Source organism: Capricornis sumatraensis, chromosome 4 (assembly GCF_032405125.1).
Source record: "Capricornis sumatraensis isolate serow.1 chromosome 4, serow.2, whole genome shotgun sequence".
In the NCBI taxonomy this organism is placed as follows: domain Eukaryota; kingdom Metazoa; phylum Chordata; class Mammalia; order Artiodactyla; family Bovidae; genus Capricornis; species Capricornis sumatraensis.
In genome coordinates, this window is record NC_091072.1 from 50,782,941 (window position 1) to 50,808,552 (window position 25,612).

A 25,612-nucleotide genomic window follows, 5' to 3' on the forward strand; every position below is an offset into this window, starting at 1 on the left:
CTCCTAGCTGATATCCCAATATTGGTGCCAATGCTCACATCATTTTACTTAGCCACTAGAGACTCAGTCCAACTCTATGCAGGCGTTGGAGTTGGGTACAATTTAAATTATTGGCTGCCACACTCCAGATACTTCCTAATGATGAGCCTAATAAGGTCCTGAAGAAGCTATTTTGATTCCACAGTTGTAACCACGTATCTAACTAACTTCATGGTCCATTATTACTCCATCCGAAGGACAAGGATTTCCTTATCTTTTACCCCAATATCCACGATCTCCTCACACAGGTAAATGACTATGTGAGGCAGGTAAACCACAGGTAAAACTATGGTTCCTAGATTTTGAATCTGTGGACCAATAAAATTCCCCCTCCCTGAACTATAGCACTGATATTATGGTTCTCAACTTGGTAAGACACAATATTTTTAAAATCTAAATTCACAGCCTTCAATTCAGAAAGGGATGTTAAATATCATATAGCAGGAAGACTATAATCTCATAATAAAGGGCAGTTCTTTAAACTGGAGGAAGTTCACTTAGTGAAAGCTCCTAACAGTGTATTTATTTTTCTCTTATGCACAAGGAGCTCACCACACGCAGTAGCACTGGCCCACAGTCTATACACAGAAACAGGCTCAGCCTCTCAGGCTGTGGGAACAAAGAGCAGGCGGGGGGCGGGGGATCCCACCAGAAAAGAGCCGAGAAACAAGCGCACGTACTATCTGGTAACCCTTTACTGTTATCTTAATAAATAAACTTATCTTAATAAAGTAGGGAGGAAGGAATTTATGAATGTTTATGTTTATGCAGAGAAAAGCATCCTTTGTTGTTCTTAATGTTCATCTTACTGCTTTCTTAAAGAAGCAATTAATAAGGCCTGGCAAGGATAAGACAGACTCTCTTATCTTTATAAAGGTGCTTAAAACAAAGCTGAATTATTCATTCTCACTGAATTTTCAACAAATGATTTCAAAGTATTTCATATTTCCCTGTGGGAATAGTTGAAGAACACAGATACTGCAACATTTAACAAGAGAGATTTATAAAAATATTTTATTCTTATTTTCTTTAACAGGCCCAATATTACTTCTTCATTACATAATAGGTACTTTCATAGCTCTAAGAAGCAATTATCCAAACACAAGGAATTTCAAAGCAGAAAACAACTATGTCTTAAGATATAACTTTGGAAATCTAACTTATTTAGGGCTCAGAAACTCAGAGGAGAAAATCAATATAGCCTCTAATTTATACTCTTTCTAAAGAAAACAATCGACCAAAGCATGGCTAGGGGAAAAAAAGAAAGTGGGGGTCGGGAATAAATTCAAGTTTTCTTTCAGGCAAAACAATTTTCATGAAATGTAAGACATATATTCAGGAACACACTTGTTATGTGTGTATGGTCTCATATAGTTTCAGAACTGATTCTAGAAATGGCTTACCAAGGACAGAGGAACTGCTTCGGTTCATGGAGGAAACGGAATTCTAGGTCTCCTTTTGTCTGTGAGCCACTCTAATGAAGCTAGTCTGTGTTAGTCACCTGAGATTATACCAGCAGTGTTTCAGACTGTCACCTGGGGAAATCTGTATGACATCTTCTCAATAGTAAACCCTCTGTTAAAGTTAGAAATATTAGATATAGACCCATCATGTCACATCCAATGCTGCCAGAGCACTCAAGGTGAAGGGACTTCACAGGTTTAAGATTCACTAAAGGGTAAGAGAAACACAGTACTAAGTGTAGACATTTAAATTCAAGCCTAGATGAACCAAACATGGCTTAAATTAACTATGATAAAACTGATTAAGCAGGGAAAACTTCTAGTTTTAAAACGTTAAACACAAAATTAGCTTGAAATGGATTCATATAAATTTTGGCATGGCAACATTTTATATTCTCTCACAGAGCACTGTAATTGAAAGACGGTTTTTAAAAAATAAAAGCATGAAAAGAGCTTCTTATGACCAAAGAACCAAGGGTGGCTACAAGATAAAAAGTCAGGAATGCATCCAGTTTTGATGATAATCTCAAACGTGATCTGGAGGGCACAGAACATCTAGCTGTAAGATAAGCTATAATTTAGTCTCCGGGCTGCTGCAGCATTGTCCTTATTCACATACGGGGGGAAAAGGGGGACGACAAGCCTAACTAACCACAAGTCTATCTTTCTTGGTAAACGATCAAAATACATGACACTCAAATCAGCGTGAAACAAACGTCGTCCTACTCAAGAGACTGTAACAATACTTAAGATAAAACTACTTGAAATAAACTGGTACTTAGTCTTCAAACAAGGAAGAAGTCTGGCAAATGACGCTTTTCAGAATAACCTGGTCCAACACCATGATCTAAGCATAAAGCAAATGAAAGAGTGTCTTGGGCTTTAGTGAGGGCAGCCAGAGGCTCCCTAGTTTCTCAAAGAAACCAACCAAAGAAAACCTTAAGTGATGGAAGGAAACCACACTGCAAAACACCAAACAAGCTATTTTTAAGGGAGAGTGACCCATATTAAAGTGGTATGAATCAACGTGTGTACAGGAGACTCAGCCAGAAAACAATGCGAATCTTTGCCATTCTAAAGTACTCACAAATTTCCAGCATCATACCATGTATAAAACAAAAAGAAACCAGCTCATCTGTAATTCACTCCAGTACAGTAGAATAAACACCATGGGCTTGGACGGTCCTGAATTTGAAGCCTGCCTCTGACATTTACTAGTTTATTGAATTTGAACAATTTCTTAACATCCCTCATTTTCAACTGTCTCACTGACAAAGCAGACATAGTAATTGTGTTTGTATCTTGTGGGGTTGTTTCAAAAGTTAAATATAAGTTGGCATATATTAATAGTCAAACTCAGTAAGTGCTTGATAAATGGCAGGTATTAGTATGAGTCCAGGAAATACCACCAAAACAAATGCCATTTGAAAAAAAAAAAAAACAAATCTATCTACCTATCTATTTGCCTGGTCATCCACTCTCTCTTGTCAGGAAACAGGAGTAATACATGCAGGGTTCATGTCAGAGAAGGGCTTCCAACACATGAAGATCATCTCCAAAACTTCATTTACTCATTAAAATGTGATCCCAGTGGCAGGGATCAGCACATAAGAGGTGCTCAATAAAGATACTTATTCACTTATAAACACACAAGTCCTTATGTTCCAGGTACTATGCTAGGCATGGGGGACTATAGATAAACACATCCACAAGCATTTATTTACTCTCAACAACACTCTTCCTTTCACACCAACCCTGTTAGTTTTATCAGTTTCATGTTCATCTGTAAGAGAGCCCCTGCTCCCACAGCTCTCCACTCCTGCACAACGCTCCTGCACAGTGCCCCTCAGCACTGATTCCGGCATTTCCTCCAACAGATCCCGCCCCCTCCACCAAAGCAGGTCGCCAAACTCATCCGTTAAGCCTCCCTTCCCTTACCAGGGTCCCATACTGACTGTGCACTGTCCCATTCTTTCGTTGCACACGCCTAGCAAAGCCTACCATTACAGGAGAAAGTCCCATACTAGGGCAGGCTGATGCCAACCTCAACATGAGTTGGCACACCCACTACTGCGGTCCTCCACTTTCTAGCTGGATTCCTAGTCCAGTCAATCCCTGAATCTTCACACCTGACTCCATCCCTGCCGCCTTCTCCGAAAACCTGCCTTATCGATTCTCCTAGCTTCCTCCTACAGTATTTCTCTTACTGACTTTATCCTTTCAGTGCTCAAATGTCTCATCTTATAACAAATCTTCTTTCTGTCCTCTGTTCTTTTTCTTGAAGTGCTTCTGTCTTGCTGAGAGGCACTGTAAATCTTTCTGAGGTCTCAACCAAAAAAAATCTTACAGAAGCACTCTTGATCTGATCTTTATTTTGAGGCCATTTTTCCTACACCCTGGGAACTGAGAATTTAAAATTTTGTTTATTTATTTCCTTTTGCCTCCACTAGGTCTTCTCTGCTAGGTTTGGGCTTTCTCAAGTTGTGGTGTGTGGGCTTCTCACTGCAGTGACTTCTCTTGATGTGGAGCACAGTCTCTAGGATGTGGGCTTAGTCGCCCCATAGAATATGGAACCTTCCCCAAGCAAGGATCAAACCCATGTTCCCTGTACTGGCAGGTGGACTCCCAACCACTGGACTACCAGAGATAAGCACCGGGGAGAGGATATTCCACAACAGAGAAGAAAAATAAATAAAAGCACAGTCTTCTGGGGAACAGGGAAGCAAGTCATCTAGCTGAGTTCATGATGGGAAAAATACAAAATGAAATTGGAAGGGAAGAATAAGATTAGAAACACTAAGAGTGCTGACTACAACATTATGAAATCTGTAATTTATGCTCTCTCTTGCTGGTTTCTGCTTGCTGATCCAAATGTTGCTGTACCAGACACACCTGGAGAGCTCTATAAATGCACAGCCTCACCCTAGAGACTTTGAAAGGCTGGAGTAGAATCTGCATCTAATCAAAGAAAGCTCCAGGTGATTCTCAGACACAGCCATGCCTAGCAGCCACTGCTCCAGGCGACGGTCAACCATTGACTGTTTGAAAACAGGAGTGTCATGAATGCAGAAGCCTTGTGAGGTATTCAGTTACAAGCTTGAATAATAAAGATCTGTATTTTAATTTATAATTTTCTATTTCCATTTATTCATAGCATTTCCCTAAGAGACCTACTTCCCTGGATCCATGTGTTCTCTGCCCACATACATCCATAAAACCCTATTCATATCACAGTCTCACCTTACCAAGTAACAATAGTTTTCTGTTTGGTTGTCTTGTTAAGAAAGATGAGCCTTGTTATTTGAAGGCAAAGACCTAAGAGAAGTTAGAATACTGTGTTACTATGTAATGTAGGTGTGGAATAATAAGGACCTGACCTAAGATGATGATAGTTAAGAAGGAAAATGAAAATAAAGACCAAAGCTGTGACAGTCTAACACTTCTAGAAGAAATTACAAAAAAAATGTTCTGTGAAACTTTTGGATAGACAAAGATTTCTTTAACTGGGGGTGGGGGTGGGGGTGGGGGTAGGGAGCTTGAGTCATGGGGGAAAACCTGATAAATTGAATTTCATCAAAATTAAAAACATCTGTTCTTTGCAAAAAGTCATTTAGACAATGAAAAGGCATGCCAAGGCTGGAAGAAAATATAATGTATACAGTTAGCAAAGGAGGATGCTGAAATATATTTTTAAAACTCTTAAAATTCAGTAAGGCAAGCAAGCAAGCCAAATTTTTAAATGGGCAAAAATTCTAATCTGACACTTCAGATATACAAGTGGCCAACGAGCATATGAAAAGATGTTCCACACTTAGTCAACAGGGAAATGCAAATTAAAATCACAATGTGATATTACTATACACCCACTAGAATGGCTAAAATAAAAAATATCAAGGATATAAAGCAACAGAAATCCTCATACACTGCTGAGAGAAATGTAAAATGATATAACTACTTTAGAAATCAGGCCACTTCTATAAAGTAAAACACACTTATATGATTTCATAACTGTACTCCATATTACTCAAAAGAAAGGAAAAAAATTAAACTTCACATAAAGCATTCACGACTCAGATAATCACGATGGTGTGATCACTCACCTAGAGCCAGACATCCTGGAATGTGAAGTCAAGTGGGCCTTAGAAAGCATCACTACAAACAAAGCTAGTGGAGGTGATGGAATTCCAGTTGAGCTATTTCAAATCCTGAAAGAAGATGCTGTGAGAGTGCTGCACTCAATATGCCAGCAAATTTAGAAAACTCAGCAGTGGCCACAGGACTGGAAAAGGTCAGTTTGCATTCCAATCCCAAAGAAAGACAATGCCAAAGAATGCTCAAACTACCACACAATTGCACTCATCTCACACGCTAGTAAAGTCATGCTCAAAATTCTCCAAGTCAGGCTTCAGCAATATGTGAACCGTGAACTTCCAAGATGTTCAAGCTGGTTTTCGAAAAGGCAGAGGAACCAGAGATCAAATTGCCAACATCTGCTGGATCATGGAAAAAGCAAGAGAGTTCCAGAAAAACATCAATTTCTGCTTTACTGACTATGCCAAAGCCTTTGACTGTGTGGATCACAATAAACTGTGGAAAATTCTAAAAGAGATGGGAATACCTCTTGAGAAACCTGTATGCAGGTCAGGAAGCAACACTTAGAACTGGACATGGAACAGACTGGTTCCAAGTACGAAAAGGAGTATGTCAAGGCTGTATATTGTCACCCTGCTTATTTAACTTATATGCAGAGTACATCATGAGAAATGCTGGGCTGGAGGAAGCACAAGCTGGAATCAAGATTGCCAGGAGATTTATCAATAACCTCAGATATGCAGATGGCATCACCGTTATGGTAGGAAGTGAAGAAGAACTAAAGAGCCTTTTGAGGAAAGTGAAAGAGGAGAGTGGAAAAGTTGGCTTAAAGCTCAACATTCAGAAAACTAAGATCCTGGCATCCGGTCCCATCACTTCCTGGCAAATAGATGGGGACACAGTGAACACAGCTGACTTTATTTTTGGGGGCTCCAAAATCACTGCAGAGGGTGATTGCCACCATGAAATTAAAAGACACTTACTCCTTGGAAGGAAAGTTATGACCAACCTAGACAGCATATTAAAAAGCAGAGACATTACTTTGCCAAGGTCCATCTAGTCAAAGCTATGATTTTTCCAGTAGCCACGTATGGATGTGAGAGTTGGACTGTAAAGAAAGCTGAGCGCAGAAGAATTGACGCTTTTGAACTGAGAAGACTCTTGAGTGTCCCTTGGACTTCAAGGAGATCCAACGAGTCCATCCTAAAGGAGATCAGTCCTGGGTGCTCACTGGAAGGACTGAGGCTGAAGCCGAAACTCCAATACTCTGGACACCTGATATGAAGAGCTGACTCATTTGAAAAGACTCTGATGCTGGGAAAGATTGAGGGCAGGAGGAGAAGGGGACGAAGAGGATGAGATGGCTGGATGGCATCACCGACTCAGTGGACACGGGTTTGGGTAAACTCCGGGAGTTGGTGATGGACAGGGAGGCCTGGCATGCTGCGGTTAATGGGGTCGCAAAGAGTCGAACACGACTGAGCGCCTGAACTGAACTAAAAGCACTGTACACATAATGGCGTTATATCAAAAGACACAGGAGCCAAGTTTAAGGTTTGGAAAATTTTAGCCTCAAAAAATCTAATGACTAAACTGACTGAAACCTTAACAATATAAACTCTGTAGTTATACACAGGTTCAGGTTTTAGCTTTACTACATACTAAGTACATAAACCGGGGCAAGGAAATTTCCCTCACCAACTGCCTAGTTTCCTCATTTGGGAAACAGGGAGAATGATTTATATACCATAACGTTCTTGTAAGAATTCCAGGAGCTAATGCATGTGAAAAGCACATAAAAGACATGGGGAATTTTAATCATTATTACTATTAATAAGCTTTTGGAATTCTAATTCTTTCCATTCAGAAATTGAAATACTGATCTAGAGTATAATCCTTGAGTTACGGCAGACCTATCAGAGATATTTTCTATATATGATAATTTCCAACTATTTATCTTCACAATCTTATTTTAAACACATCTCTCACTTCTGAAAACTATCATATGGAATCATGGTAAACCAGAGGGAGATACTGTGCATTACAAAAACCCAATAAGCTGAGTTTAACAAAGAAGTACATTTAATATGTAATTCACACTATAAATATTAATTTACCCATAACTTACCCAAGAACATTTAGGTGTAAATCAAGATATATCTAACACTATGGCTGATGTAAATGCAAAAATTAGAGGTTGTACATGGCCATCCATAGTAAAAGAATTTCCAAACAAGCCTCTATAAGATGCTGAAGTGTCGCAAAGGTCAAAATATCACTCTTCAACTCAAACTCATGTATTTAAAATAATAATAATAGTAATAGTTGTTGAGGTTATTATTATTATTATTGTTAGTCAGCTATCCTGAGTGGTATTCATTTACCAGGCTATGTTTCAAGCTTTTTGTATGTATTAACTCATTTTAAGCCTTATAAAATCTTATATGATACACAAACACTATTATTATCTTCACTTTACCAATGACTGAAGCATAACTACTTTATTAAAATGTGAGAGTTTTTTTATGATATTAAAAAAAAGTTTAAGCCAAAAAAATTTGTCATCCCCAGAAGTAGACTTCATGTCGTCTCTTTAATCTAAAAACTAGTGCTTAGGCATTAAGAACCATTTATCCTGACTTTCCTACAGGAACTATATTCCAATGTTTACTAGGCAGGCTTAAGATAAGTGAGATCTCTTGCTTAGAGAAAAACTTCAGTAACAAATGTAAAAGGAATGATAGAATTAGAAAAAAATCACTATTTTTCACCCCTTGCTGCTGCTGCTGCTAAGTCACTTCAGTTGTGTCCAACACTGTGTGACCCCGTAGACACAGAGCAGCCTACCAGGCTCCTCCGTCCCTGGGATTCTCCAGGCAAGAACACTGGAATGGGTTGCAGTTTCCTTCTCTAATGCATGAAAGTGAAAAGTGAAAGTGAAGTTGCTCAGTCATGTCTGACTCTTAGTGACCCCATGGACTGCAGCCTACTTTCACCTCCCAATGATCATCAAAGAGTGCTTACATTTTTAGGTAAAAAGCTAAAGAGGAACAGAATATTTACTACATTTTATTTTCAGGTTATAGGGAGAGAAAAGATGTAACAAGAGGATCAGGCTGTTTACCAGCTGAGTTTACTGACCAACCTCACACCGCGAAAAGCAAGACAATCACAAGTCCCACACAAGTGATATATCACACTAATATATATCTTGCCAAAAATGCTCAACCTGAACGTAATCAAGCCTTTGCATTTAACTTTCAGTTCATATAAAATATCAAAGACAGGGAAACAAAACAACACTGCAAGGAGGCAATCAAATTCAAAAGGTCAGACACAGGGACACTGACTTAGTTTCTTAAAGACGTCAAAGGCACAAAAGAAAATAGAGTAAACAAGGAGACTCTTTGAATTAAAGGAGATATAATGACATAATCAAATGCAACGTATGAACTTTTCTTGGATCTTGGTTTCAACAAGCTTACCGGAAAAGATTTGGGGACAACTGGGGAAATTTAAGTTATGAACTAGGTATTAAAGAAAGTGAAGTCGTTCAGTCATGTCTGACTCTTTGGGACCCCATGGTCTGTAGCCTACCAGGCTCCTCTGTCCATTGGATTTTCCAGGCAAGAACACTGGAGTGGGTTGCCATTTCCTTCTCCAAAACTAGGTATTAGCTTATATTAAATAATTATCATCAATTTTGTTAGACCTAATAAAGGTTTTATGGTTATGTAAGAAAATGTTCTTAAATTTCAGAGATGGATTAAGTATTTGGGGGTATAACATCATGAGGTCTATGATTTACTCCAAATATTCCAGTCCCACCGCCAAATAAATAAAATACAACAAAAGGTTAATAATTTATTACATCTACCTGATGGGTTTATTAATGTTAACTGCATTATTCTTACAAACTCCCTGCTTGTCTGAAAATGTTCATGATACCTATAAATACAAGAAGCTTTAGTAACTAACCCTTCTGTTGTTTCATTAAATATCAAGTTAAAGGATTTCTCTAAATATTCAAGTACACAAATATATGAAAGATGAACAATATTTATTACAGTCAAAATTCTGGTGCACAGAACCAAAAAAAAAAAAAAAATCACATAAGTTGCATCCTTCCAGAATTTTATGTTACAATTTTTTTACAAGGTTATGTAAAAATGTTTCCATCTAATACTTGACTAGAAAAATTTTCTACTGGAGTAAATTAGAAAATGGTCATGTAACTTACGATCAACCAGTTAATACTCATTTTAAAAGAAGTAACTAAAGCCTACCCCAAGGGATAATTCACACAGTAACAACACCAAAACCTGACTAATTACGCAGACAGTATAACATAACACTTAAGACTCACCCGTGGTTAATTCATGTTGATGTATGGCAAAACCATCACAATATTGTAAAGTATCCTTCAGTTAAAATGATTAATTTTAAAAAGTTTGATAATCTAAGTATGTATTGGCTTTTAAATACCAAATTTAAGTTCTTAGCTTTAAAAGCAGAAGTCTTTCCCCCTAGTTATCAGTATGATAACTAATTGGAGATCAGTAATTATCACTAGTACTGATAACTGATAAGGAGAGTTCAAAGTATATGATCAAATAAACTTCAGCTAAGAAACAGAATCCAATATTAAAAAAGTATAATTTATGAATTAGAAATTAGCATAATCACTGAAGTTTCCAAGACACTTTCAAAAGGTCTGCCAGGTCAAAACTAATTTCATAATACTTTCTTATCGTGCTGACATTTTCACTAGTAGTGCAAAACCAATGCTAGAGACGACCACTGGAACCTTGGCCCTATCAAAGCAGAGGCATCCGACCGAAGTAGGCACTGACTTCTTCACTGCCATGCACATGCAGTAAAAGTTCGGTTTCACTGACAAATACCCTTGATAAAGCCAGACATAAATTAAAGAGATTAGCAAAAAATGTTAAACAGTAGTTCTCAGCCAGAGACAATTTTGTCCGACAAGGGATATCTGTCAAGATCTAGGGCTAATTCTAGTTGTCACATCCAGGAAAATTGCTATTGGCATCTAGTGCATAGAGGTCAAGGATGCTGCTAAATATCCTGCAATGCACAGGATAGCTGCCCTCAACAAAGAATTACCCAGCCCAAAATGACAGTAGGGGCAAGGCTGTGGGACCTTGAAGGAAAAGAATACCACTCTTCTCATTCTCACTCAGCTCTTCTTTGGTGGGGAGGGGAGTCAGCTATTGTTCATAAGAATATGTTATTCACATTAGCCTATAATAGGTTTATTATTATAATTTAAAATGAATAAAGGGTAAGCATTAAAAAAAATTATCATGTATAAAATAAGCTACAAGGCTATATTATACAACACAGAGAATGGAACTGATATTTTATAATAACTATAAATGCAGTATGGGCTTCTCTGGCAGATCAGCTGGTAAAGAATCCACCTGCAATGCAGGAGACCCCGGTTCAATTCCTGAGTCAGGAAGATTCCTCGAGTGGGACAGGCTACCTACTCCAGTATTCTTGGGCTTCTCTTCTGGCTCAAATGGTAAAGAATCCACCTGCAATGTGGGAGTTCGATCCCTGGGTTGGGAAGATCCCCTGGAGGGAGACATGGCAACCCACTCCAGTATTCTTGCCTGGAGAATCACCATGGACAGAGAGAGAAGTCTGGCGGGCTACAATCCATGGGATCGCAAAGAGTGTGGCATGAGTGAGTGACTAAGCACAGCACAGCACTTAAAAGGAATATAATCCTTAAATTTGTGAATTAACTAAACTACCGCACAATTGCACTCATCTCACACGCCAGTAAAGTCATGCTCAAAATTCTCCAAGCCAGGCTTCAGCAATACATGAACCGTGAACTTCCAGATGTTCAAGCTGGTTTTAAAAGGCAGAGGAACCAGAGATCAAATTGCCAACATCTGCTGGATAATGGGAAAAGCAAGAGATTTCCAGAAAAACATCTATTTCTGCTTTATTGACTATGCCAAAGACTTTGACTGTGTGGATCACAATAAACTGTGGAAAATCCTGAAAGAGATGGGAATACCAGACCACCTAACCTGCCTCTTGAGAAACCTGTATGCAGGTCAGGAAGCAACAGTTAGAACTGGACATGGAACCACAGACTGGTTCCAAATAGGAAAAGGAGTATGTCAAGGTTGTATATTGTCACCCTGCTTATTTAACTTATATGCAGAGTACATCATGAGAAACGCTGGGCTGGAAGAAGCACAAGCTGGAATCAAGATTGCCGGGAGAAATATCAATAACCTCAGATATGCAGATGACACCACCCTTATGGCAGAAAGTGAAGAGGAACTAAAGAGTCTCTTGATGAAAGTGAAAGTGGAGAGTGGAAAAGTTGGCTTAAAGCTCAATATTCAGAAAACTAAGATCCTGGCATCCGGTCCCATCACTTCATGGGAAATAGATGGGGAAACAGTGGAAACAGTGTCAGACTTTATTTTGGGGGGCTCCAAAATCACTGCAGATGGTGACTGCAGCCATGAAATTAAAAGACGCTTACTCCTTGGAAGGAAAGTTATGACCAATCTAGATAGCATATTCAAAAGCAGAGACATTATTTTGCCAACAAAGGTCCATCTAGTCAAGGCTATGGTTTTTCCAGTGGTCATGTATGGATGTGAGAGTTGGACTGTGAGGAAAGCTGAGTGCTGAAGAATTGATGCTTTTGATCTGTGGTGTTGGAGAAGACTCTTGAGAGTCCCTTGGACTTCAAGGAGATCCAACCAGTCCATCCTAAAGGAGACCAGTCCTGGGTATTCATTGGAAGGACTGATGCTGAGGCTGAAACTCCAATACTTTGGCCACCTCATGCAACGAGTTGACTCACTGGCAAAGACCCTGATGCTGGGAGGGATTGGGGGCAGGAGAAGAAGGGGACGACCGAGGATGAGATGGCTGGATGGCATCACCGACTCAATGCACATGAGTTTGAGTGAACTCCGGAGTTGGTGATGGACAGGGAGCCCTGGTGTGCTGCGATTCAGGGGTAGCAAAGAGTTAGACATGACTGAGTGACTGAACTGAACTGAACTGATACTTACACCTGTAACATACAGATGTATATCAAGTGTAGAAAGTGTTAGTCACTCAGTCGTGTCTGACTCTTTGCGACCCCATGGACTGTAGCCCACCAGGCTCCTATGTCGATGGGATTCTCCAGGCAAGAATACTGGAGGGGGTTGCCATTTCCTTCTCCAGGGGATCTTCCCAAGCCAGGGATTGAACATGGCTCTCCCACACTGCAGGCAGACTACCCACTAAGCCACCAGGGAAGTCCATATGTATATAGTTGATATGTATATCAACTATACATCAATTCAAAAAACAAAGTGAACATTTTTTAAAAGTTTTAATTTTAACATGCAATACAGTAAGTATCAATAGGTTAATTAATCCACATAAAAGTTCTTTGGGGTCTTCAATTTTTGACAGTATTAAAGGAGTCCTGAGATCAAAAAGTTTGAAAAAATCACTGAATTAAAAGAATGGTATAACTAACTAAATATTTTAGAGAATATAAAGAGAATTGCCGGGAGCTAGCATGGGGAATCCCGCCTGTGGCAAAGGTCATGAGGAAGGGGCCTCACATGCAAAGGCGGGATCAGGCCTCATGGGGCCCCCCTGGAACTTCTCGACCATCTACCCCCAAACCAGAATCTGTCTGTCTTATTATTTTATTACTTTCGCCGACCCCTATGACATTAACAGGGGCTATTCCCGACCATCTTTCTCTGGAAAAAGTTAACTTAGAGCTCCTACATATAAAAGGAGTGTCTCTGCTCAAACCCCTCTGATGGCTCTCTAACTTGCCTGACAGGTTTACCCAGACTTTTACAACTATGCATGTGATTATTTACAGCCCCCCAACCATGAGAGGCACGAAGCTTAAAACATCTTAAAGATATAGAGCCTTTTTAAAGGGCTAAGAATTATATTGCTGAGTTAATGACTGCCACCAGGCCTCCAAATCCTTTATCTTTTAGGCACCTGGGAGGATATTAATCAATGTAATTGGGATATAGAAAAAGGAATATAGTAGTTTTGATGTTAGCAATACTAGACTTTTGAGTTAATGAATTTTCTTTTTCTTATAAATTACTGTACTCCTCTTTCTTTGTTATAAATTGTTGTGTCCTTGCTATGTAAGAATGTAACCTTAATTAGTGCTTTCTGAGAGTGGCACCAGACTTTAGTAAGAACAACACTTTTAGGGCAAATACGTTTTCTGGTTGACAGACCCTTATCAGAAAAGGGCCATAAAATGCTAATAGGCCTCCTGGCCAGAAGATGATGTAAATCACCTAAGACCTGTGTATACAGCTAGGTATGCAGAGAGAAAGCCTGGTCTCGATAAGGGTCAGGGCTGCTGACCCTGCATGACTTTGTATTATCCATTGATCTCTATGTACAACTTAAAGTATAAAAGCTTTCCTGGAAAATAAAGAGACGGACCAGTTTCTCAGAAATCTGGCTCCCCCCGTGTCTTCTTTTCTTATTCTCCTTTTCAGGCTGAATTCCCGTCTGGAGCATAGAGGCTCACCATGTCTACTTATTTGCCTGGGCTTCTAAGAACCATGCGAGAGGGAGCCCAAGGTGGGGCACCCTCCGCTATTCAAGGGGGCGCCTGCGGCCTGCGTAGATGGTGTAAGGCCCTTGTCTCGGGGCTTTATTGGCTTTCTATGTAAACCAAGGAATACAGCCTCTTTTTCTTCCCTATTTTCTCTCCTTTCTCTCACTACACTATTCTTCCCTAATCTCTCTTTATATCTCTAATCAAGTAATTCTTTCCTAATTGCCGATTCTGTTCCCACTTCAAATTACCCTGGATCCACCGGGGCTGGACCCCAGCAGAGAATTAAAAAGTATTCCAAAGGAAAATGCGCTCATTTCAAGTGTATTATGGGTGACCAAAACAAAACAAACATAAACCTCTATAAAACCAAATAGTTAAAAAGAAAAGTCATGATACACCAGCAAAGGAGAGACCTCCCTAAAAAAAACCAAAACAATCCATACACTCACAGCCCACCATCAGTAACAACAAAGAAACCTTAGAAGAACAACTCCATACCTGGGGTATGAGGACTTGCTGGACTAAAAGATGGCTGATACAAATCTTTGGTTGGCGTTGGAAAAGCCTCTTTCCCTTGGCGCTGACTCATCTTTCCTGGTGTCAGGTGTTGAGTATCCTCACTGTTTGCTACGACAGCTCAAGGAAAGAAAGGGAAAAAAAAATTAGTACTTAAGTCATAGATTTACATAACAGCATAGTTAATAACATGGACTAGAACTGTGATTGATATGGTCTCAATGGTTATACTCATTTTACCAACTCAATACTCTAATAATACTTTAATAAATTAAATTACTTTAATAAATAATTAATGTTTTATTTTTAGTTTGCCATCAATTCAAGAGGAATTTATAGTCATGCGTCAAATTACACAAATTTCAGACCTCATAAAAATGAAAATACATATTCTGATAATGAAAGATACTCCAAGGTTTACTATCAACTTTTCATTGTGTTATTGACTGTATATATTTGCCAATAGAGCAATAAGCAAAAGACAGTGCAGAAGACATACAAATGGTCAAAAAACATATGAAAAGACAGTCGATCTCATTGGTAAAGAGGAAACATTCCAGTTTACAGCAGCATAAAATGGCGTGGTGGCGGTGGGTTAGGCATTAAGTTGTGTCCGGCTCTCTGTGACTAGCCTGGACTGCTTGGACTCTGACCGCATGGACTGTGGCCAGCCAGGCTCCTCCGTCCATGGGATTTCCCAGGCAGGAATACTGGAGTGAGTGCCATTCCCTACACCAGGGGATCTCCTGACCCAGGGACTGAACCCAGGTCTCCTGTACTGCAGGCAGTCTCCTGCACTGCAGGTGAACTCTTCACCAACTGAGCCACAAAATAGTATTCATATGCACAAGAATTTCTACTCTAACATCCGACTTTCATGGAAAGTAGGCGTGATTCTTATTTTAAAGTTGGGGAAACTTGGAGGTTCAGAGACTGCCTTGCTTAAAACTAATACCGGTAATATTCTAACAAAGGACAAAGTCTGGCTTCTTAAGAGCTTGCTGCCCCAACAAAAAATCTAGATAGCGTTTAAGGCTTCTATTCACCTGTCTGACTAAGCTACTGATAGAGGAAAGAGATGCCCAGTTCCAAAGAGGACAGAAAAGAAAAAAATACTGATTGAAGGAGTAGGAGAAATTGTGAGCAAGTCCACAGCGCCCCAGGATTTCCATTCTTCAATTTTTATGTAACTGTGCTTTCCGTCTACAGAAACCTTAGCTTTATCTTGAGAGAGAATGATTCTGTCTTCAATCTAGATGTAATTTCAAACTTAACCAGAACTTAGACTGACATTTTTAATTACCATATCTTTCAAGGAAAATTGCTTCTTTAACATTTTAAACACAAATTATCTTTAACATAATCTTTAATGTGTTTTTGATGGTGCTAAAGTTTTCAAAATTATATTTTAGCTCCTTAAATTTTAAAGTAAAAATTCAAAAATACTCTCACTTATCATCTAAGTAAAGTTACAAAGAATTTATTTTCCCATCAAATCAATAAAAAAGCATCCTACACTGATGACTACTAAATTTCTATCTCCTCCTAACTCAAAAACTCACACATTAGTTGCCTGCCTGTATTACTTAACAGACATCTCAAATTTATCCAGAACAGTCTTTATTTTGTTTATTCTCCAGATTTGCCTGTCTCCCATCTGTTAATGGAATCACTATTCTGCTCTTCCACTTTCTCAGGCTAAAAACTTTAGATGTATTCTTTGATTTTTCTCTTTCCCTCACATTTCATACTCAATCAATCTGTGATATCTTTATCTTCAAAATTTATCTGGGATCCTCCTACTTCTCTGCACTTCTACAACTACTACCTTGTTCCAAGACACCAGTATCTTTCCACTGATCACAGCAACATATTTCTACCTAGTTTCCAGACCTGTACCATCTTGCTCCTTGCTTGTGTAGAGTTCATTGTCTGTACAGAAGGCTCAGCAATCTTTGACACCATGAATGCAAAAAAGTAAAACTTGAAAACTTTTAAGAGAATATAAATTTGGGGTAGGCAATGATTCCCTTAAAAAGACACACGAAACACTCACCAATAAAGAAAGCGTGGGGTGGGGGTGGGGATTAAGAATTAACCTAATCAAAAGATAAAAAGAATTTGGGGGAGGGGAAACCAAGAGATTTGTACTGAAGGACCTAAGCTACTCCATTTTGTTAAAGAAGACTCCATTTTGTAAAAATCCTCAAAAAAGAGCTTTTTGGAAATCCCTTAACCTCACCCCACCACCCTGGGACCAATCAGAACCCGTGGCAAGCCCAGGAAATGGGAACCAATCAGAACCCACGGCCAGCCCGGGAAATGAAAACCAATCAGAACCCAACACCTAACCCTTCCACAGAAACTACCATTTTTCAAACTTTTTCGCAGGAGAATACCCTATATTGGCAATGAAACCCAGAGCTCGGGGCTCCTCCCTATTGTCACTGCATCGGTATCAGTGGGAGCCCCAGCTCGAGCTTGGTAATAAAAACTCTCTTGCTTTTGCATCGGATATCAGCTCCCTGGTGGTCATTGCGAGATTTCGAGACTTGGGCATAACAGTAACACATATAATTAATGAAGAATTGGAATCCAAAATATGTTAAAAAAAAATTCCTATAAATCAATTAGAAAAAGATCAAAAAGGTAAAAGAAACAGGGGGACAGGAATGCATCAAAAAGAATGCCTAAGAATAAATTTAACCAAGGAGGAGAAAGACCTGTACACTGAAAACTGTAAGACCCTGAGGAGAGACACTGAAGAAGACAGACACAAATGGACAGGTGCACTATATGATGGACCGGAGGAACAATGTTAAAATGTCTACACTGCCCAAAGCAACCTACAGACAATGCAATCCCTCTCAAGATTCCAATGGCAATTTTTTTTTTTTTTTACAAAAACAGAAAAAACAATTCTAACATTTTCGCGGAATCACAAAAGACCCCAAATAGCAAAAGCAATCTTGAAGAACAAAACTAGAGTCATCATACTTCCTGATATCAACTTATATTACAAAGCTATGGTAATCAGAACTCTGTGGCACTTGCATAAAAAGGCACATAGATCAATGGCACAGAACTGAGAGCCCAGAAATAAACCTACATGTATATGGTCAATTAATTTATGACAAAGGAGCCAAAAACATACAACAGGGAAAAGGCCAGTCTCTTTCATAAATACTGTTGGGAATCCTGGACAGCCACACACAGGAGAAACAAACTGGACTTCTGTCTTACTGTTACAAAAAAATTAGCTCAAAATGGCTTAAAGCCTCAAATGTAAGACCTGAAAATATAAAATTCCTAGAAGAAAACTAGAAGTGCACTCCTTGACATCAGTCTTGGCAATGATTCTTTTATATTTGACACCAAAAGACAATAAAGGCAAAAATAAAGAACTAAAACTCCATCAGACTAAAACATTTCTGCACAGCAAAGGAAACCATCAATACAATGAATGGCATAAAGTGCTTGCAAAGAGTGTATCTGATAAGGGGTTAGTATCCAAAACACTAGCTGAGCTGGTGGCTCAGCTGGTAACCGAAGCATAGCTGATTCATAATGTTTCAGGTGTACAGCAAAGTGACTCAGTTATCTATCTCTATTCTTTTTCAGATTCTTCTCCATTATAGGTTATTATGAGAGTACATTTTAAAAGCTGTCATTATAAGAAAAAAAACTCTGTAACAATCTATGGTGATGGATGCTAAGCAAATTTACTGTGATTATCACTTCATAGTATATACAAGTATGGAATCATTATGTCACACACTGGAAACTAATACAATGTTGTATGTCAATTAAACATCAATTAATGTTTTTAATTAAAAAAAATGGTAGGAAAACATGACCAATTAGTTCATGGAAGAAAAAATGCAAATGGCCCATAAATGCACAAAAAAGATCTTGATCCTCCTTAGTAATAAGGGAAAAAACCAAATCAAGATCACAATGAAACAAATATTTTACACTCAGTAAAAACTAAGTCTGCTACTACCCAATGATGGTAAGGATACGGTCAACGAGCCAACATAAGCACTGCTGATAGAGTAGGAACTGATACAAGCACTTTGGAAAACCACTTAGGTCTTATAACACTGAATTTTAGCATATTCTATGGGTCCAAAAATTCCACTCTTAGCTTCGTACCTGGAAATACTCTTATATGTGTATACCGAAAGACAAGAATAAAAACGTTCAGAGCAACACTGTTCATAATAGCAAAAATCAAAATAAATATTCAAAAACTGAAAACAATATGGACTCATATATTGTGGTATACGAACATAATGGGATAGTATGTAGCAGTAAAAGCAGATGGTCTTTATCTACACCCAGTAACATGGCTCAAACTTAGAGACACAACATTAACTACAAAAAGCAAGTCCTAGAAGACGACATACAGCAGGACATCATTCTTGTAAAATTAAAAACCTAGTAAAATTTAGTGATACATATGTGACCTAAAAATAACCAAAAATATATATTTTTGAAAAAGCAATGAATAAACAACACCAACAAAAACAAGTTAATCATCAGCCCTGGGAGGACAGGCACAGCCACGAGAAGCACCACAGACACGAGACTTCTGTGAGACCCAAGTTCTTAGTTAGTGGTGGGTTCAGTATGTGCTCACTGTAAGAGCATACTTCATAATTTACACATGCTTCATATAACCTTTCGGAGTATTAGTACATTTAAGGCTACTTCAAATACATTATCGGAGAAGGCAGTGGCACCCCACTCCAGTACTCTTGCCTGGAAAATCCCATGGATGGAGGAGCCTGGTGGGCTGCAGTCCATGGGGTCGCTAAGAGTCAGAGTGACTGAGCGACTTCACTTTCACTTTTCCCTTTCACGCATTGGAGAAGGAAATGGCAACCCACTCCAGTGTTCTTGCCTGGAGAATCCCAGGGACGGGGGAGCCTGGTGGGCTTCTGTCTATGGGGTCCAACAGAGTCGGACACGACTGAAGCGACTTAGCAGCAGCAGCTAAATACATTATAAAGGGACTTCCCTGGTGGTCCAGGGGCTAAGACTCCACACTTCCAAAGCAGGGGGCCCAGATTCAATCCTTGGTAAGAAAACTAGATCCCACATGCAAGCAACTAAGAGCTTGCATACCTCAGCTAAGACTCAGTGCAGACAAACAGATAAACATATACAAAATACATTATTAGAACAGCTAACAGAATTAAAGCATGCTTTAGTATTCCATCAGAAAGACACACGTATATAAGTCTTAAATAACTTGACTATATAAAAAACGAAATACAAGTGCAAATTTAGTTCTATCCACCTCTTGCTAACTCCTTACTGACTGAGGTATTACTGTTTATAATTTTGATAACATTGAAATGAGAGGAGTTGTAGAAATAGCAACATATTGAGTATATTTCCTTACAAAAACCAGAAAGCCTATTTTTCTATTTGTTTTTTCTTACATCATTCACAAACATTAACCATACAGAAAATTTGCATAATATAAAAATCATTTTAATGCCCTGAAGTCATTTGCATACTAGTAGAATATTTGCTTATAAACTCAGGAAAGGCAGTGACTTTTTTTTCATTTGTATTCTTTGGCATAAAACTGACAATAAATACTTGCTAAATGCCTGGATCAATAGTTGACCAATGAATCTCTACAGGATTCCAAAACAGTCTCTGGTGATGTAACCACCAGCCTCCCTGTCTAAAGACAGCATTACAGTGCCTTCTTCTGGTTCCACTTCATAATGAAAGTAAAGCAAAGCAAAGCAAGCAAAGCAAAGCAGCCTACTTCACTGAATGTCATATTAAGATAGAAATTTATCACACTGGAGTCATTCATAGTAATATAATTAACAAACCAGCTGCAACTTTTAAGGAGGATATGATTCTGTAACTACCATTCTTTACTTTCCGAATTTAACTCATCAATACAAAGTCAGGAGAATTTTACAAGCTTCAAAGTCTGGTTCTTGCCCTTAATCTAAGTAAAAACTACTAAAAAGAAGTTAAGTCTTTTAAAGTCATAAATAATCCCTTAAAAGAAATCCTAAATATTCCCTTACAGAGCAGATGATAAACCTTTTCTCAAATACATTAGTAATTTAAATATGTTGCTATGTATCTTTATAGGTTTTTCACTGAATAGTATAGATCCTAATGAAGTACTAAATAGAATTACATTTCACTCAAAATGATACATGGTCTATAGTAAATAACACAGCCGCAGTCTTCAAATAGTTGGCAGAGTACAATACAAACTCTAATATATAAATTACAATATAAATTCACCTCTAATATATGTTATATATTTTAATTCATATGTGCTTAAAATATATAACTATAATAAACGTCTTCTATTTCAAGTAGAAAGTAAAGACCCCCATTTGTAAAACCCAGGTCCTAAGAAGAACCACTTCAACTGATATTAAAAATGCAATTCTACTTCTAAAGTTCAGCAGTGACAATAAGTTCATGTGAGTCAACATCTAAATACATGAGGTAATTAAAGTAACTGAAAAATACATTAAAAATATCTAACAGTGTATACTTCTTCTACTTCAAAAAAAATGTTTTTAATTTTTTGTTATGTATTGGGGGATAGCCGATTAACGTTGTGGTAGTTTTAGGTGAACAGTGAAGGGGCTACTTTAAAATTTTACTACTCTAATAATGCCATGAACTACTCAATACTATGAATTGTTACAATTAGAATAAAAATGGAATTTTAGCATATTACTTTAAATTACCTCTCTCTTTAGAAAACAAAATTATAGACGTACTATGTCCATTATCAGAGACAAACAGTAACTGATCTAGACCGAAACACTTTGCCATTATCTCGCTAGATCTCCTTTAACCAGTGAGGAAAACGAGCCCCAAAGCAGCCAACTGACTTGCAACAGTCACACAGTTACTTAGGAATAAATACGAAAACTTCCTGAATCAATATAACTTCCACATGGGTTTTGAATAAAGTTAAAACCTTTTGATGTATAATGCAGCAATATTTTAATTATTTGGTTCAACTTAATTCAGTGAAATGATAGCTTTATTCTGATTTTTGAAAATCAGAAGATGATTACTAAACTGGTAACCAATTCTATCTCCTTGGGGATACTTAAGATCTTAGCTTCAGACTCTTCACCTACAAAAATTAATGCTTTATTTAAATGATCTCTGAAGTTTCATTCACATCAGTACGTTTAATATGTCACAAAGCTTTGAAATTATGTATTCACAGGTCTAACTCTCGTACTAGTATATAATGATCCTTAAAGCCAAGGCACATGTTTTATTCACCATGTATTCCTCAAAGCTAGCACCATATCTAGTCAAAAACAGTTTTTTTAAAACATAAGTTTCAAGGATGTGGCTTCTAAATCCCTAGATAAAACAGGCTTCACTTATGAAGTTACCAAAGTAAAAAAAATTTTTTCATAACCAGATTATCTATTATATAAAAGTTCTGACAAAAATAAAACCGTATTTCTCACTTCATATGGCAGTGAATTTATTATACCTTGTCCAGCCTCAGAGTAGTCTGCTCTGTGCTTTATGATGACGGTAGAAAGGATGCTATAAAAAAGGCTTAATTCATGATTTAGGAATTATGAATTTATAAACGGTGAATTAGATAACTAAGCAAATAATCCATCTTTAGATCATTAAGATGTAAGTACACAAGCACTATTAATCTCAGATGGACACTGACAACAGATGGGTACTGAATGATCATTTATAGTCTTTATACTTCAATGCCTGGAAACAAAGTAGAAGACTTAATAATCAAAACAGAAATACCATATACCTTTTATAAGTACACATCAAAATATTACCACGTCTGCAAACATGCCATTCAAACTGTAACTACTTACTTGATGGCCCAAGGACATCTTTGCTATCACCAAGAAGCTTTTAATGCAGGATAATTGAGCAGCAAACAAATAGAATCCAAACCAGGAAGAAGCAAAGTGTATCAGGATTGAAGCAGCAGTGAAACAAAAGGACAAGGAAAACAGCATTAGTTTATAAGTGGAAAGCACATGCTAATGATCATAATTTGCAAGGAATTTTCTTTTCCACACATAAAAAGACCTTGTCTTAGGCATTATCCAATGTTTGTTCTAATTTTGGAAGATGAAGGTGGAAAGAGAAAAATGAAATCACTCAAGTACTTTGTTTTGAAAACTACTCAAGTGAAAAATTACTTCCAATTACGATTCAAGGTATGGGTTAGGAGTGATTAAAAAATAATTTAGAAATGCAAAGGATAGCCAAAAGTTATTCACCCTTTAAATTCAAGTGGTATAAAAATATATAACACTCATGCACTATTAAATATTAGTTCTGCATGCCATGAAAACGCTTAACACTATGTAGAAATTCAGTCTGTTTCTTCTACGAAAAGAAAGAAGGAGTTTACCGAGCACTTAAGTCAAGCATTGTGCAAAGAGCTTTTATGGAGACATCAACAAAGCGGCAAAAACCAAAGAGAACAATAAAGTTAAGTTAGACAAAACTTTCCTAGGACCCACTAGTATCAAGCATAGCATCTAGAGCTACTAGTTCCCAGGAGGATAGAAGATCAAATTCTTGAACGATTAACTTGCAATCAATCAAAAGAAACACGAAAAAGACTGCTGACTGTCTATCTAGTAACTATTTTAATAAACAATATGACATTAAACATCACCTACAGACAAGTGTTTTGGTCTCCCTTGGCAGGAAAAGAGTCCTTAGTTCTCTTCCCTTCATTTCAAATACCAAGCATGGATCTGTATCAGAACTAAAGCAACAACAAAAACAAATAATTCCCACTGATGACGTTATTGTTTGGTCTTATTTAAAGGAAATGGGGAGTCTTACTTAACTGGTTTTGCATTCACCCTCCAAAAAAGTTGCAGTTGTTTGCTTTGAGTTTGTGTTGTCTCCCAGAGGGAAAATAAGCTTGGCCCTGTTACTTTCCTAAGTGAAGGTTATTTCACAATGCATAAAATTATGTTCTAATTCCTCTAAAGGCATTTGCTTTATTTATTTTTCGGTAGCTGCCCATTTAAGCTCATTCTTCTATAAACGCATTTCAGTCTCACTGATAAAACTAAAAAAAAAAAAAACACACAGTTTTAGGGACAATGAAGTAATTGTGCTCAAATCCTTATTACTGAAATGGCCACGTTATCATAGCTAGCAAGCATGTGGAAAGAGATTAAAACATTTGTGGCAGGCAACTTCTAAAATGACCACAGTGATCCCCACTTTTTGGTGTATAATTCCTTCTCTCTGAGCATATACTTGATGTGCTGAGTTGCTTCTAATAAAAAGAATACGGCAGAAGTGAAAATGTCATTTCCAAAATTAGACTGTTAACAAGACTATGACTTCCGTTTTGTTTGGGGTCTCTTTCTCTACTCTCGCTCTGCCCCCAGACAGATTATCTTGGGGAAAACCAGCCACTGAGTCATGAGGCGATCGTGCAGAAAAGCCCAAAAAGGAAAGGAATTGAGGTCCTGACCAGCCTTCAGTGAGCCTGGAGGTGGCTCTTCCATCTCCCCTGACACCCTCAGCAGCAGCTCCTTCCCCAGTCCCTCAACCATACGAAAAGCTGTGACCTAGAGACAGCCAGATGCTCTCAGATTCCTTACTCACAGAAACTGTAAGGTATTAAATGCTGGTTTTCTATCACTTAACTTGGGGATGGTTTGTTATATATCAATAAATAACTAAGGCAATACTGGAAAATTGAAGGAGGTTAGGAAACTGACAGAGACAACTATGGCATACTTTACAAAGGCTTCATAGGCATCTTTGGGAAAATCTTCCTGTATTGATACAAATAACTATCAGCTTCCCTAGACTGACCAGTAACTTCCTAAAGGAAAGCAATGGTTCTAACCATATGTATGTAGCCAAGAGTATTTAATTTCACAGGGCCAGTCACATTTGACGTTCTCCAGCTGGTCTTCTATTTAGGATAAAGGTTAAGTTCAATTTCATTGTACAGCTGCATATAATTCTTAAATTATGTCGATTAAAACCACTATGTCATGTGCACAGCTATACGCCTTGCATTTTTACTAGCAGAAAAAAACCCTTAGCATACAAACAACATCTAAACAACTTATTTCAAACTATGTTTTCTGCCGTATTTGCTCAGGCATATCTGTGTCACATAAACCTGGTTCTACTGGATTAACCCAGTATTTTTTTTCAGACTGAGGCACTGGAGATTAAGCAAAGTAAACACTATCCACTCTTATCATTGATCTATCATCTATCCATGGATCCACCCATCCAAATATTCATTCAGTACCTACTATACAGACAGGTATCACTTTAGGCCCCGAGGAACAGAGCAGTGGACAACAAAATTCTGCCCTTGTGGCAGCTACATCTAGTGGGAAAGATAAACAGTAACATAATAAACAAGTAAAATTTTGTTGTATATTATAAACAGTAAGGAAAAATAAGCAGAAAATGAAGACATATAAAATGTTAGGGAAGATGGAGCTAAAGTTTTAGATAGGGTGGCCTAAGGAGGCGTCACTACAAAGTTGACTGAATAAAATGAGGGAACTTCCCATAAGGACATAAAGGGCGAGAGTATTCCAGGGAGCAGGAAGATCGGGATTAGAGTAGAGGACTTGGATGGGAGCGAGTCTGGAGAACAGTGAGGTCAGAGGACTGGGGTACAATTCAAGTGGGAGAGCGGCGGATGAAGTCAAAGAGGTGAGCAGTTGCAGGACTTTCTGGGACCTGGCCAAGACTTCTGTTTTATTCTGGATGAGTTGGGAAGCCACTGGATGGTCCTGAGAAAAGGAGTAATATATATGAGAACGTTATAATGGGACTGCTCCAGCAGCTGTATTGAAAATAGATCAGAGGGATGAGGGTAATA

The 25,612-nt window shown here is 38.1% G+C and overlaps 1 protein-coding gene across 1 annotated transcript in view; it reads right to left on the reverse strand.

Annotated features, from left to right (window-relative positions):
- The window catches only part of OSBPL8 (oxysterol binding protein like 8), a 73,670-nt gene extending 58,879 nt beyond the window's left edge, over window positions 1-14,791 (reverse strand). Inside the window, exon 1 of the mRNA XM_068972232.1 lies at window positions 14,701-14,791. Within this exon, the coding sequence (XP_068828333.1) occupies window positions 14,701-14,791 (91 nt within the window). The remainder of the gene's footprint in view (window positions 1-14,700) is intronic.
- Between the last annotated feature and the right edge of the window lie 10,821 nt (window positions 14,792-25,612).